The sequence below is a fragment of the Lepidochelys kempii genome, chromosome 2 (assembly GCF_965140265.1).
Source record: "Lepidochelys kempii isolate rLepKem1 chromosome 2, rLepKem1.hap2, whole genome shotgun sequence".
NCBI classification, from domain to species: domain Eukaryota; kingdom Metazoa; phylum Chordata; order Testudines; family Cheloniidae; genus Lepidochelys; species Lepidochelys kempii.
The window spans coordinates 209,932,890-209,947,795 of record NC_133257.1 but is presented as its reverse complement, the minus strand read 5'-3'; the positions used below and the strand labels follow the sequence as shown (position 1 = coordinate 209,947,795).

Here is a 14,906-nt window from a genome sequence, read left to right as displayed (position 1 = left end):
ATATCCTTTAGCCCAGTGGTTAGGGCATCCATCTGGAAGAGGGAAGACTCAGGTTCAAACCTCTGCTCTGGTCTGGAGCAGAGATTAGAATCCAGGTCTCCCCTTCCCTCACCTGCATTCCAGGTGGGTGTCCTAACAACCAGGCTGTAGGCTATTCTTGGGTGTGTCCCTCTCAGTTTGTCATGTTGAAACTGTTCCACTTTGTATAAAATACTTGAATATTCATTGGGACAGAGATTTGAACATGGGGTTCCCACCACCTGGGTGAGTCCCTAACAACTGGGCTGTGGAATATTCTGTACTGGATTTTTCTCAATCTCTCCTGTTGAAGCTGTTCCACTCTGTAGAAAATATTTGAACAGTTTCTGGGCCAGAAAGAGAGAGAATTGCTCTATATCCCTTTTGTTTCTGTTCCCAACTCTGACACTGACCCACTGTGAGAGCTAAGAGAAGCCACAAATTACTGTAAGACAAGCCACTTAACCGCACAGTGCCTCAGTTTCCCCTATTTATATATTGGATATGTTAATGATCTGCTAGAGTTCAGACACAACACAGAGAGATATCCTGAGCTAGCATCTGATTAGGTGCAGCTAACTCCCTTAAAAGAAGGGTGGATTAGTTCTAGGCAGAAGACAGCAGTACGAGCATTCTGTGTTCTAGAAGTCAGGGCAAGGAGTGCTGAGGAAATACAAGAGCGACCCAGTTTGGTTTGTATTTTGTCGTTTTGAGTCTACTACTTTTAAACCGTGTGGAAGAATGCAGGTAGAAGCTTTTGCCAAGTTGGACATCATACAGAACCCGTTCAACAAAACCCAACCCAGAAAGGGTGACTGTCAAACACACCTCAGCCTCCAGTGGATTTTTCTTGTCACTCAGCGACTGGCCTTGCTACAAACCCAACATCACCAAGACTACTTGCCCATACTCCCTCCAGCCAAGGAAGACTGGCCCTTGTTTTGTCTGGAACTTCTGCAGTACCCCTATATTCTGCTGGCCCAGGAAGTGAGGACCTGACCTTGGACCCAGATGTTAGTCTTCCACATGACAGCATGTTGCATTACCAGTAGCCTGCCAGGCCATTATACTTCAGAGATGCTCACATTGTCCTGCTGCATCTAATTATGCTATTATAATGCATAACTAGTAATAAACGCTGCATTGTTTGAAGTCATTACAACTTACAATGTTGTTTTTGTAGGGGTGGGTACAGGGAAGTTGATTGGTTTAGCAGTATGGATGGTAGATGACACTGATATTTATCCTTCCTCAGAGAGTGAACAAGCTAACTTTAAGAAAGGTCTTGAACTAGCTAATACACTAACAAAACCAAACAAAAACGTTTAATCTAAGTCAAACTCCTATGATAGAGAGGACAATGTGTAATAAGTACTATTACAGCAATAACTTCACCACACCCATCAGCTGGTTGATCAAAAGGTCAGCCAAGCAAGAGTAAGGGTTTTTTCCTCCTTTTGTATAGTTTTATCTGTTCCCATAAGGAGATTATTTTCAGAATATTTACATGGATTTGTCATAGTTGCCTCCCTTGGGTGGCCCTGAGAAGAAGTTATTCCACAACAAGCTAGAACAGGAATGTAGTCAGTTACAAGAAGAGCACTGCTTGACTGAACATACATACTGAACTGTCAGAGAGAAGCCGACAACTTAACAATTGATATCAGTCACTGGAACTTTAATAAGAGTGTTTCTTCTGACTGTTCACCAGGCTCTTGATTTAAATTGGGGCTAAAAAACAAAGTGGTTCACATAGTCTGAACACAAATCACTTCCTCTCTCAGATAATCAGGCTGGAATTGCATGGTATCTCATTGTCACAAACGCACTAGTTCTCCCAGTCAACCATGGAGTCTTCCAGGAAAGACAAAGTGAACAAAACTTGAATACCTAGTGTAAAAAGAAAGAAGGGAAAAATTAAATACAGGTGTTCCTGCTACATTATGAAGAAGCAAAAGAGGGCACGAACCCACTTTTCCCCCACACCGAGGTCATTTTTACAACTCCAGTGCTATATAAACAGCTAGAACCAACTTCAGTTGCAAACTGCAGCTCAGATTGCTGTAGCAGAAAAGCAGTTCCCCTTTTTCTTTGGTCACAGACTCATGAGCTATAATTGCGTAGGAAGAAAACTAAGGAACTATTTCTGCAAGAAAAAGGAAATAGAAGTGTAGAACAAAGAGTTCTACAGCACTAAAAACAGGCAATAAGTCATTTATTCAAGGTAACAATGAAACACCCATTCAAGACAAGCCATTAGAAAAACTTTTAATAACAAATTGTGCAAGAAGGAGTATGCCAGTTCAACCAAGAAACATTGTTCAAATACAAATCCCCTTAGATCTCAACACAGTTCAGAAAGGATCAAGAGAGATGGGGCAATGATTTTTCATGGGGAGAGAAAGTTGCCACCCATCAACAACCTGCTCCCACAAAGACTGCTGTGCAATTTTTGATATTTTTAAATGTGCCTGTGCTCAGGCAGCCACTTCCTAAGCACCTCCTCATGGCCTCAGGTGGCTTTACAGCATTCTGCCTCAGTTTTCCCTCCCCAGGGTCTTTTCTCTCTCCCAGGAATTCACAGGGCTCAGCTCTCCAGCGAGGTCAACATCAGAGTTCCATTCCCTTTCAGGGTAACAAAAGTCCCAACAAAGAAGTTCTTTTGCCCCACTTGGGCTCATCAGCTTGTCTTCTGGCCTCCCTGCTGTGGGACAGAGCCCTAACTCCTAGGTTGCTTCCCTAAATCCCTCTCATAATCTCAGCCTTTCTAGGCTGATTTAGATGTTTCTACAATGCTATGGATTAGAGGTTATTGGAGTAACCAAACAATGTACACTTAAACATTTCAGGATACACAAGAATAATGCACAAACCTGTTTAGCAGCATTAGTTGAAAGCTCAAAATGTAACATGATGCAGTTCTTAAAACTGCTCTGAAAAAGATGTCATTTGTGCCAGTCCAACTACTTTCCCACCCAATCCTGTGAATAAAATACTCTTTTGGGAGGATCTAAACGTCTCTTATAACCTCAAAAAGAAAAGGAGTACTTGTGGCACCTCAATTTATTTGAGCATAAGCTTTTGTGAGCTACAGCTGAGCTGTAGCTCACAAAAAGTTATGCTCAAATAAATTGGTTAGTCTCTAAGGTGCCACAAGTCCTCCTTTTCTTTTTGCGAATACAGACTAACACGGCTGTTACTCTGAAACCTGTCTTATAACCTCAGTTTGTGGATTGGAGTATAAGACATAATTAATGTTTGTACAGGGCTTTGAAAACATAATGTGCCATACCAGTGCTAAGTATTATGATAAAATTATCTTAATTTGCATAATATACTAATTTACACTGCAAGTTGCCTATTTCTTTTTCAGCTAAATTATCTGACAATAATTTCTTATTTTTGTATGGCTAACTCTATCACTTCTACCATTTCCAATCAACACGACCAGCACAACGCTTACATGATGAGGATCTATTGTGCTGAATGTCCATGGTCACATTGTACAGCTTTATTCCAGGCCTCTGAAAGCTTCATAGGGTTATCACTGATCTGGTGCAGCCAGGTTAATCGCTGAAGACTGCAGCTGCTACCAGCCTGTGGCTGGACAATGTCCCCTCCTGACCTCAAGTGTGATCTTCTGGGCTCAATTTGCGAGCACTTTATCTCCGATGGGGGCTACATAACCAAAAAGTGCCTGCCGGTGGTGACAAATTATTTCTATCCTCTCAAGGGCAGTTCTCAATAATATCTCCCTATTACTGATAAAATCAAACCATCTTATGCCCTGTAATTGCCGCTACCAATGCATATAAAATGCCTCCAGCCTCCTGATGAATTCTTTAAGCAATGTCCATGTTTCAGATCCATATAAGAAGATTGGAAGTACACAGGTATTCTTCCACACCCCACGCCAAAATTCTGAATAAAAGATTTTCCATGGGTGCCTTATGTTGTACTCTTTCCCACGTTCCTCTTAAGACTGAAAACCCTACTCACATCATGAAATCTAGGCCTTGGCACACATTTTTTTCTTCATGAAAAAATGCCCCCCTTGTCTTTTAGTTTACTTTTATATGGAAAATGTTGCTATCTGGTTTTCATCAAAAGAGGAAGATGGAATCCATGAAGATCCATCTGTTTCTGATGCATTCCAGCTACTAACTTCCCTGTGTTCAGCTGTAAATATAAAACTAATCTCTTTGATTTATGGTAGGTTGTCTTCAATACATTATATACACACACAAAGCTCACTATGAACTAATAAAGCTATTTCTCCTGGTGGCTGGAAAGGAAGGAAGAGACAGAGATTGTTGTTTCTATTTTTAAATACTCTTCAGGCACTCAGACACTATGTTGATACAGGCCATATAAGTACTTAGATCGGGGTGGACAAACTACAGCCTGGGTGCCGCATCCAGCCCTCCAGACGTTTTAATCCGGCCCTCAAGTTCCCACCAGTGAGCAGGGTCCAGGGCTTGTCCCACTCCAGTGCTCCAGCTGGGGAGCGGGGTCAGCCCTGCTCCATGCGTGCCGTGGCTCCACATGGCTCCCAGAAGCAGCGGCATGTCCCCCCTCCTGCTCCTACCTGTAGGGGCAGCCAGAGGGCTCCGCACACTGCCCCCGCCCCAAGCACGGCCCCTGCAGCTCCCATTGGCCGGGAACCACGGCCAATGGGAGCTCCAGGGGCAGCGCCTGCGGACAGGGCAACGCGCAGAGCGGTCTGGCTGCGCCTCTAAGTAGGAGCTGGACGGAGGACATACCGCTGCTTCCGGGAGCTGCTTGAGGTAAGCGCTGCCCGGAGCCTGCCCGGGCCCCAACCCTGATCCCTTTCCTGCCCTCCAAACTCCTCGGTCCCAGCCCGGAGCCCCAGCCTGCACCCCCAACCCCTCATCCCCAGCCTCACCCCACAGCCCATACCCCCAGCCAGAGCCCTCAGCCCCTCCCACACCCCCAACCCCCAATTTTGTGAGGATTCATGGTCCTCCATACAATTTCCATACCCGATGTAGCCGTCAGGCCAAAAAGTTTGCCCAACTCTTGTGAGCTGTTTCAATAAGATTTCAGCCCACAATGGTGGAAATCTTGTGAGTTTAATTGATCTAGGGTTCTCCTCCACCACGAATGGCCACTATCACCAAGATCAGCTGCTCTTATGAGATTTCCACCATTTAGGACTAAATATTGGAAGAATAGCTGTTCTTGTGGATCCCAACTAGAAAATAGGCCTCTTTTGGTTTTGTTTATGTTCTGAAACTAAAATTTTACAGGTAGGTTTGGATCTGTACACCCTGGAATTTGAAAGGGGGATTCAAGATCTCAGTTTTGTTCCATTTGTAACATAATTGCCAGGATAAACTTGGGATGGCAGACTCAACATGGCAATGATATTATATGTACATTTCTTTTTTCTGTTTTTAAAATGTATTAGATAAAAGGAAAAGCCAGGTAATATCCCTGTCACTATCTTATCCTAGGGTGACCACCTACTGATAAATGAAATAAAGGATAAATGTATTAAAATACCAAATCTGATTTCTATAGTATAATATAGATTTCTATACAAAATAGTTTGTGTGCTACAAAGTCACACACGATTATTGCTGCAGCACAGGACAAAGTACATCATATAGTGACTTAGTATAGGATAAGGGTATTAGGCACCAAATATAGTACGTTCCTTAAACTAAAAGACAAAAGGTCATATATAAATCCCTTTCTCCTACAGATCACAGGGTTACTCAGTTATAAAACCTTGGCAGCACAGAATTAAAAGTAGAGCACTTACAAATCAAAGTGGGACTATCCTCTAGATAAAAGCTGTATCCTGCCAGTTTCAACCCCAACACCCAGATTTTCACTGATTCAAGAAGTCTAGCTGCTTCCGTTGCATCAAAAAACTCCAGAGTCCAATGCATCCTGGCATAACAATGCTGCAAAAACTTGGAACAGTTAGATTTTGTACCATGGTACTTTGAGATCTGTTTTCTTCTGGTGGATTAGGACATGCTGCATATCTATGTACTAAACTGAGATGCTAAAACTGGGGGAAGGGATAGTTATGCGGCCAAAATTAGCCATACCAGCAGAATACAAACACCAAATTGAAGTTAAATGTAAAAGGATGTGCTCAAATCCAGATTTTTTTTTGGCGGACTAGTCTAAAATTTGGCAGGATGCAGGCATTCATGGTATTATTGTTCCGGGATATATCAGAATTTTTGTTTAAGTGCAAGAACAGCAGCTACACTTGTTCTCAGTCTCTGGCGGGCGAATGGGATTGTGACCACAGAGCGGCTGGTTCCGTTTTGCAGTGGGGCGGTGCCCGTATGACCTGGGCTGGATTGAGGCCAAGCAGCGACTAGTTGTTTCCTCCATAAAAGGGAAGGGGATGGGGGCGGGGGACACAGGGACAAAGCCCGCCAGGAACCAGTTTTTACTTTTCCCCCTAAACAATGCATGCCTCCGAAGCGCTGCAGCTGGCAGCTCGGATAACACAGTAAAAGACGGGGGGTTTGCACAGCCCTGTTCCCCTCTGCAAAGCACCGACGCGCGCGCACCCACCCACCCACCGTGGGGTCCTCCCAGCACCTTCAGCCGTGCGCATGCGCACTGCGCACTTAATTCAACCCTCCTCCCCCGCCCGTTAATAAACCAATCACGTGACCCGTTCCACCTCCTTGTCCTCGTCGTTTGTTTGTTTGGCTCCAGAACGCCGGTGAGGGTAGGAGGAACACGAGAGATAGACCCCGCGCCGTTCTATGACGTCAGTGTGCGCCAGGCCGCTCCCTCCGCCCTGTTTGGGCATGATGTAGGAGCTTCTCCGGGAGCTCGTGTTCTATCGGTAGAACGCTGGCGGCTGATGTGTCGCGCGCCCCCACTATCCCCGGAGCGCTGCAGTCCGCGGGCCCCAGGCTGCGTTCCCAGGCGTCTGCACTAGGGGCTGGTTGGCCCTGCGGCTTCTTCTGGGGTCTGATCAGCCCTGCTCCTCCGGCTGCCGCGGCAGGTGATTGCCCAGGTGACTCGCCGTGCTGGCTGCTTGGTTGCAGAAGCAGCAGGAGGTTCTGCAGTGCGTGGTTGCGCAGCCTACTCGTCCGTCTGGGATCTTGGTTAGGGCAGTTTGGTGTGTTATAATTGGCCTCCTTTGGCTGCTGTGCATGGGCCTGTGTGGGTCCTGCCAGCCTTTGTTTTCTTGGTGGTGAGAGGAGGGGAGCATGGCAGCCTCTGGGTCGGAAAAAAGCAACAAGAAGAAAACAGAGAAGAAACTTGCAGCCCGAGAAGAAGCGAAACTGCTGGCGAGCTTTATGGGAGTCATGAATACCATGCGAAAACAGGTAGGGCAGGAGATACAGCTGAAGAAGTAGAACGTCCTGTGTTCTCTCGCTGTTCGTGGTGAAATCTGCCCTAGGAGCCAATATCCAGTGTCTAGTAGGCAACTTAATCATCTCCCAGTCTTAGTAAACTGATCTACATTAACCTCAAGTTTCCCAGTAATCATAGTTAGAACATGTCCTCATTAGTCCTGTCCTTTGTTTTTGGTTGCATATGTGGGTTTCTACTGAGTAAGCACCGGAAACTGTAACCAAGTAATCTACACGAGATCTGAATTCTTGTTCCCATTTTACAAGTATGCAAGTAGTTTTCCCAAGGGCACACATCTGGTCAGATGTTGAACCCAGGAATCTTGCTATCCTACCTGTATTCACTAGACAATCCAACTTTGTTTGATCTTTAATAGATGAGATGTCTCCATGTCTATAGGGTGGTTGCCTAAGACAACTTTCAGTGTTCTTGTGTTAAACCAATATCTGCTCTTAAATATTTTAATAGGGGTAATTCACCAATTCAGAGTTTGAGCCAGCCAAAGCTAGTTTTTCAACTAGGCTTCAGTATCCTTTATTAAACGACTATGTTCATATAGAATAAACTAAAAATCTTGTGGAGCATCTAAAAATCTTTTAGGGATGGACAATTTAATCCTTGCACATGCTTTGGGCATTCTAAAAATAATAAATAGCTGCTGACATACTTATGTGCTGTGGCACAATGAGCATCCTCCTGTGTTGAAAGTTCAGTTATTGTTATGCAGTGCTTGTTGCTGAAAAGAAAACAGGAAAAGTTATTGCAGTGGATCCACTTTCTTATCTGAGGACTTCTCCGCACTGAGCCAAAAAGTCAAGTTTGAGTAGAGGGCTGAGTTATTTCAGGTTGAAACTGTACTAACACAAAACACTTTTTCAGGTTTCAGAGTAACAGCCGTGTTAGTCTGTATTTGCAAAAAGAAAATGAGTACTTGTGGCACCTTAGAGACTAACCAATTTATTTGAGCATAAGCTTTCGTGAGCTACAGCTCACTTCATCGGATGCATTCCTTGAAGTGAGCTGTAGCTCACGAAAGCTTATGCTCAAATAAATTGGTTAGTCTCTAAGGTGCCACAAGTACTCCTTTCCTTTTTGCGAACCCTTTTTCAGAGACTGTTGGAATTGAGGTGGACATGCACAATCAAGATTTTATGCTTGGTGTAGGTGGAATAGGTGTTGAGTGTGTTTTAAAATGTATTCTCCCAATGTGGAGGAGAAATATGCCTCTTCTCAACTGAATCAGTTGAGACTCTGATAGAATTCTAGGTGGCAACCCTGCAAAATGTTGTTTTTTGTGCTACATGTCTGCTCTGACTGCTTACCTAAGAAGCCCATGCTTGTGTTTATAGCCTGGTAGGTAGCTACTGAGTTTACCTCTGTTCTTTTGAATTGCTGAATGCTGGCGCTAGATTTGTCTTCAGGTTGATCAGCCTCCTTGGCCAATAGCCTTTTGGGTATCCAGGCTGGCTGTCACTTGATGAACATTGTCCAAAATCATGACTCTGGAAGTGGCTTTCAGACAAAATGGCAGAATTCAAGAAGTGCCAGTCACTACTGGAAAAAGATTAAATTATTGCAGGTTTGGTCCAAGAGCATCCAGGATAACCAAAATGACTTCCTGATGCAAAGGAAGACCTATTTCTTTTTTAATGTGAGGAAGCGAATCATAGAATAGAAATGTAGGACTGGAAGAGATCTTGATAGGTCATCTAGTCCAGTCCCCTGCACTGAGGCAGGATTAAGTTTTAACTATAGAGCCCTGCAAATCGGTGGATATCCGTGGACCAAGTTTGCAGATAGCGGATCGGATGCGGATACAAATTTTGTATCCGTGCAGAGCTCTAATTATCTATATTGGGGTAGTCAATTATTTTTTGTCAAGGTCCACATTATTTTGGTCAAGTTAAACCCAAGGTCCAGACTCCAGAGACAATAATAATAAAAATGATAATAAGAAATAAATAAATAAATGATTTCAGGGTCCGTTCAAAAGCATTTGGCAATGTGGATTTGGCCCGCGGTCTGCCTGTTGACTACCCCAATATAGACCATCCCGGACAGGTATTTGTCTAATCCATTCTTAAAAACCTCCTGTGACAGAGATTCCACAATCTCCCTAGGTAAATTGTTCCAGTGGTTAATCACCCTTATAATTAGGAAGTTTTTCTTAACATCTAACCTAAATCTCCCTTGCTGCAATTTAATCCAATTACTACTTGTGCTGTCCTCAGAGGTTAAGGAGAACAATTTATCATCCTCTTCCTTGTAACAACCTTTTATTTACTTCAGAACTGTTATGTCTCCCCTTAATCTTCTCTTCTCCAGACTAAACAAATCCAATTTTTTTTCAATCTTTCCTCATAGGTCATGTTTTCTAGACCTTTAATCATTTTTACTGCTTCTCCTCTGGACTTTCTCCAATTTGTCCACAACTTTACCCAAGTGTGGTGCCCAGAAGTGGACACAATACTCCAGATGAGGCCTCTCGTGTCTTGCTTACAACACTTCTGCTAATACATCCTGGAATGATGTTTGGGTTTTTTTGCGGCAGTATTACATTGTTGACTCATATTTAATTTGGAATTCACTATGACCCCCAGATCTTTTTCTACAGTACTCTTTCCCAAGCAGTCATTTCCAAGTTTGTACATGTGCAGTTGATTATTCCTTCCTATGTGTAGTTCTTTCCATTTGTCCTTTTTTAATTTCAGCCTGTTTAATTCAGACCATTACTCCAGTTTGTCAAGATTATTTTGAATTCTAATCCTGTCCTCCAAAGTTCTTGCAATCCCTCCCAGTGGGATACCATCCACAAACTTTATAGGTGTACTCTCTATGCCATTCTCTCTATGCCATTATCCAAATTATCTATGAAGATATTGAATAGAACTGAACCCAGGACAGATCCCTCTGGGACCTCACTCAACATGCTCTGGCAGTTCGATCGTGAACCATTGATAATTACTCTCTGAATTTAGTTTTCCAGTCAGTTGTGCACCCACCTTACAGTAGGTTTGTGTATATATTTCTCTAGTCTGTTTATGAGAAGACAGCCTTACTAAAATTGAGATATGGCATCAACTGCTTTCCCTCCATCCACAAGGCTTGTTACCCTGTCAAAGAAGGATATTAGGTGGTTTAACATGATTTGTTCTTGACAAATCCGTATTAACTGTTACTTGTTTCTTATTTTCTTCTTGGTGCTTACAAGTTGATGGTTTGTTTGTTTTATTTTCTCTATTATTTTATGGGTACTGCAGTTAAGATGGCTGGTCTATAATTCCCTGGGTTGGTCTTATTCTCATTTTTCTAGATAGGTACTATATTTGCCCTTTTCCAGTCCTCTGGTATCTCTCCCATCCCATCCTCCATGAGTTCTCAAAGATAATAATTAGTGGCTCAGAGATCTCTTCAGCCAGTTCATTAAGTATTCTAGGGTGTCAGAGTAACAGCCATGTTAGTCTGTATTCGCAAAAAGAAAAGGAGTACTTGTGGCACCTTAGAGACTAACCAATTTATTTGAGCATAAGCTTTCGTGAGCTACAGCTCACTTCATCGGATGCATACTGTGGAAAGTGTAGAAGATCTTTTTATACGCACAAAGCATGAAAAAATACCTCCCCCCACCTCACTCTCCTGCTGGTAATAGCTCATCTAAAGTGATCACTCTCCTTACAATGTGCATGATAATGAAGTTGGGCCATTTCCAGCACAAATCCAGGTTTTCTACCCCCCCCCCCCCAAACCCACTCTCCTTATCTATAAGCTATTACCAACAGGAGAGTGGGTGTGGGGGGGAGAGAGAACCTGGATTTGTGCTGGAAATGGCCCAACTTGATTATCATGCACATTGTAAGGAGAGTGATCACTTTAGATGAGCTATTACCAGCAGGAGAGTGAGGTGGGGGGAGGTATTTTTTCATGCTTTGTGCGTATAAAAAGATCTTCTACACTTTCCACAATATGCATCTGATGAAGTGAGCTGTAGCTCACGAAAGCTTATGCTCAAATAAACTGGTTAGTCTTTAAGGTGCCACAAGTCCTCCTTTTTCTTTATTCTAGGGTGTGTTTCATCAGACCCTGCGGACCTGAAGACATCTAACTTGTCCAGGGGCTTGTCTACGCTGGCACTTTACAGCGCTGCAACTTTTTCGCTCAGGTGTGAAAACACACACACACACACACCCACACCCCCCCGCCCCCGAGTGCTGCAAGTTTCAGCGCTGTTAAGTGCCAGTGTAGACGGTGCACAAGCGCTGGTAGCTATTCCCCTTGTGGACATGGTTTTTTAGCGCACTGGGAGAGCTCTTTCCCAGCTCTGTGCCGCGTCTACACAAGCCACGTTAAAGCGCTGCTGGAGCAATGCTTTAACCTTGCTAGTGAAGACGTGCCCTAAGTAATTCTTAATTTGTGGGGTTTTTTTTCCTATTTTTGCCTCAGATCCCACCCAATTTATGCCAATGTTCACTCTTAGTCATCCAATCACTGCTAACCTTTTTGGTGAAATCTGAAACAAAGCAGGCATTTAAGACTTAGGCCATCAATGCATTTTCTAGGGGAACATAAATCAGCGTTCACATCCCACTCCTCATCAGTACCCCCAACCCAGGGAAGCCAACCAGCGGACCAAATTTGTCGATGAATCCTGGTCACATGCCTCCTGAGGCACATTGTGCATATGCTAGGACTATGTTTTCTGTAATTCTCTCCCTCCTCACTAAGTAATGGGCCTACATTGACCCTGGTCTTCCTCTTGCTTCTCATGTATTTGTAAAATGCTTTCTTGTTACACTTTATATCCCTACGTAGTTTAACCTTGTTTTGTGCCATGGCCTTTCCAGTGTTATCCCTATATGCTTGTGGTGATGTTTTATATTCATCCTTTGTAATTTGATCTAGTTTCTACTTCTGGTATGACTCTTTTAAGTTACAGGTCATTGAAGATCTCCTGGTTAAGCCAGCACAATGTCTTACCATACTTCCTGTCTTTCCTATGCAATGGGATAGTTTGCTTGTGTGCCCTTAATGTCTCTTTAAAAAACTGCCAACTCTGTTTAAAATAACCAGCCAATTCCACAAAAGCTAACTTAATTCTAGGATTCAGGTGCCATTGAGGATAGAGGCCAAAACCACAGCTGACTCAACAACCAGAGGTAGTGTGGTGACTGGAACTGGGGCATGAACAGCCCTTTGGCTAGGTGTTGTGCAGTACTATGTTTACTAATAGAAAGTATACTCCTCCAGCATGAACCTCCCTAAAGGTCCAATCCAGCTCCCACTGATTTATATGGGAGTTGGATCACTCCCCAGGTTGCCAATAACTGACATCAGGCTAGTGAATCAATTAACTTTTGGCCTTCACATCTTTCCCACTGTCCCTTTCTGTTCCCCTTCGCCCATCATCTGTGTGTTACTGTGGTGGGCCAGAAGTTATGAATTGATGTTGTAGAAGTCAGGGTTTTTTTTCCACACTACACTTGTTTTTTCCAAATAACCAAAAAAAAAAAAAAAAAAGCTTGCTTAAATGGAGGCTATATGCTGAGTTCTGGTACTCAATGCAAATTGAATTAATATGTTCAGCAAACCAGTCCTGCTTCGTAGGCAGACTAAAAGTATTGTATCTGGTTGTCCACATGTATGCTTTTGTTTGTTTTCATTTGGATAAACCATTTTTCAGTGTCTTACCTTCAAGTCCATAATTCAGAGGATGTGCCTTTCAGTTCTGATAATGTAGTACAGGTGGAGAGCATCTGGTATTAAAGTGGCTTTTATTGTTTATGTAGAGTGCCATTCACTCACAGCACCAATTTGAGGCCACTGAATGGTGCTATCCCTTGTTTGTAAGCAATTTGTGGCAGGGAACGTTTTCTCAATACATGTGCATCAGGGATCTCAAACTCACAGGCCATCTGTGGCCCACAAACCTCCCCAATGCCCTCAAAATAGTATCTGGGGTTGGGGAGGAGGGAGTTTGGGAACCACTGATGTAGAAGGTATTCAGGGTTAAGTTAGGAAAGTAGGTGGAGCCAAAGAAAATGAAATGCACATGTGCGGCAAGACGAGGGGCTAGTCTACACTGGCAATGTTAAAGCACGGCAGCACTTTAACGTGGCTTGTGTGATCGCAGCACAGCGTCCACACACCTCCACAAGGGGCGTAGCTACCAGCACTGGTGCACTGTCTACCCTGGCGCTTTACAGCGCTGAAACTTGCTGCGCTCAGGGGGGTGTTTTTTCACACCCCTGAGCGAGAAAGATGCAGATCTGTAAATTGCCAGTGTAGACAAGCCCTAAGGCTCTGTTGAAATGTGGATTTGCTCTGTATTTTCACAGTAATTTGATGGCTCAAGGGAAATGTTGTGGTCATTGAACCTGAGCTGCACCCATGCACTGTAAGTTCAAACCCTATCCTTGTCAGAAATCTCTATGCATGTTGCCACTGTTGTCTCTTTCAAGGTGGCTTATATATTTTTGGGAAATAAGCCCTAAGTAGTACAGCTAATTTAGAAGGGGTTCTAACTTTTCTGGGAAGTGTGTCTCGTTGCTCTTCCACATGTGAGCTGGCAACTGGGGGACTCTATCCCTCTGTGGAGGTCTAAGCCCGTTCTCCCTGCCCTGAGGTGTAACTATTGTCTGATGCTCAGAACCACTGAGTGGGAATGAATGTGTGTGGAAATATTTCTCCTCCCATAAAACTACCAATTGTAATTTAAAAAGAGACATTGTCAGGATTGGGAGGCTCCAAATATGACATCTTAAAATGCTCTAACAAGTGCAAGCGTGTGTGTGTGTGTTTGCAATAGAGGATAGAAGGCTTTGTATTGAAGCTGAAATCAGTTTCCTTCTCCTAGAGGGTTTTATTTAATTTTGTTTGTGTTCACACGCTCCATCCATCTCTGGGGTAGAGGGGGAAGGGTAGAGGTGAAGGAAAGCGTTTTAAGAGGAAAAAATTAACTACCATCTTTGAGTGAAAAATCTGACCAAGAAATAAAACTCATTTGTATAGAAGTCCCACCTTCTCTAGGTAAATTTCAAACGACAATGTGCTTATTTTTTATAACACCAGGGAGGGGTAGTCCACAACAGGTCATGTTTCCAAAGTGTTGTGCAAAAGTGTTGGCAGCTTTTAATATTGTCACTAAAAATCTTGGCTTTGGTCCCTGCTTGGACCCTACCATCTGAATTAAATGCAGAATATTACAGTTGTGCTTGTCATAAATCAGACAGCATTTCTGTTAAGCCAAATGTGTTCAGGAGTTTCTAATTCATCTGTAAAAGAACTTGCTCTGAAGCTTTGCCTACAAGGTCTTGGGTTTGGAGCAACTTTTTTAAGACCAAATTTGGTCTTTATTGCTTAAGTATTTTAAGATACAGATGTGCGAGGAGACTTTTTCTGGTGTACACTTGTTACTCAAACAACTTTTTTTTTTTAAACATATGCGTTATTTTTATGAATCTGTTGTTGTAGCTGTAGGTGCTTCTGATCTGTGGTGTTTCCTGAGTGAACCAAAAACTACTAAAAGAGCA

The 14,906-nt window shown here is 43.3% G+C and overlaps 1 protein-coding gene and 1 long non-coding RNA gene across 5 annotated transcripts in view; one reads left to right on the top strand and one right to left on the bottom strand.

The window, feature by feature from the left end:
- Positions 1 to 1,690: 1,690 nt before the first annotated feature.
- LOC140907541 (uncharacterized) lies at positions 1,691 to 6,983 on the bottom strand. Its single transcript, XR_012157523.1, has 3 exons — positions 6,695 to 6,983; positions 5,807 to 5,951; positions 1,691 to 1,908 (listed from the first exon to the last, which is right to left on the bottom strand). It is a non-coding gene; the product is annotated as an uncharacterized lncRNA (long non-coding RNA).
- The window catches only part of KLHL7 (kelch like family member 7), a 49,361-nt gene continuing 41,180 nt past the window's right edge, over positions 6,726 to 14,906 (top strand). For 2 of the 4 annotated variants that reach the window (XR_012157519.1, XM_073333725.1), the window contains exon 1: positions 6,726 to 7,352. Coding sequence is in view for 1 of the 4 variants with exons in the window: in XM_073333725.1 (XP_073189826.1) it covers positions 7,233 to 7,352 (120 nt within the window). In the remaining 3 variants the exon portion in view is untranslated. The remainder of the gene's footprint in view (positions 7,353 to 14,906) is intronic. The other 2 variants (XR_012157521.1, XR_012157520.1) reach the window with 2 other exon arrangements.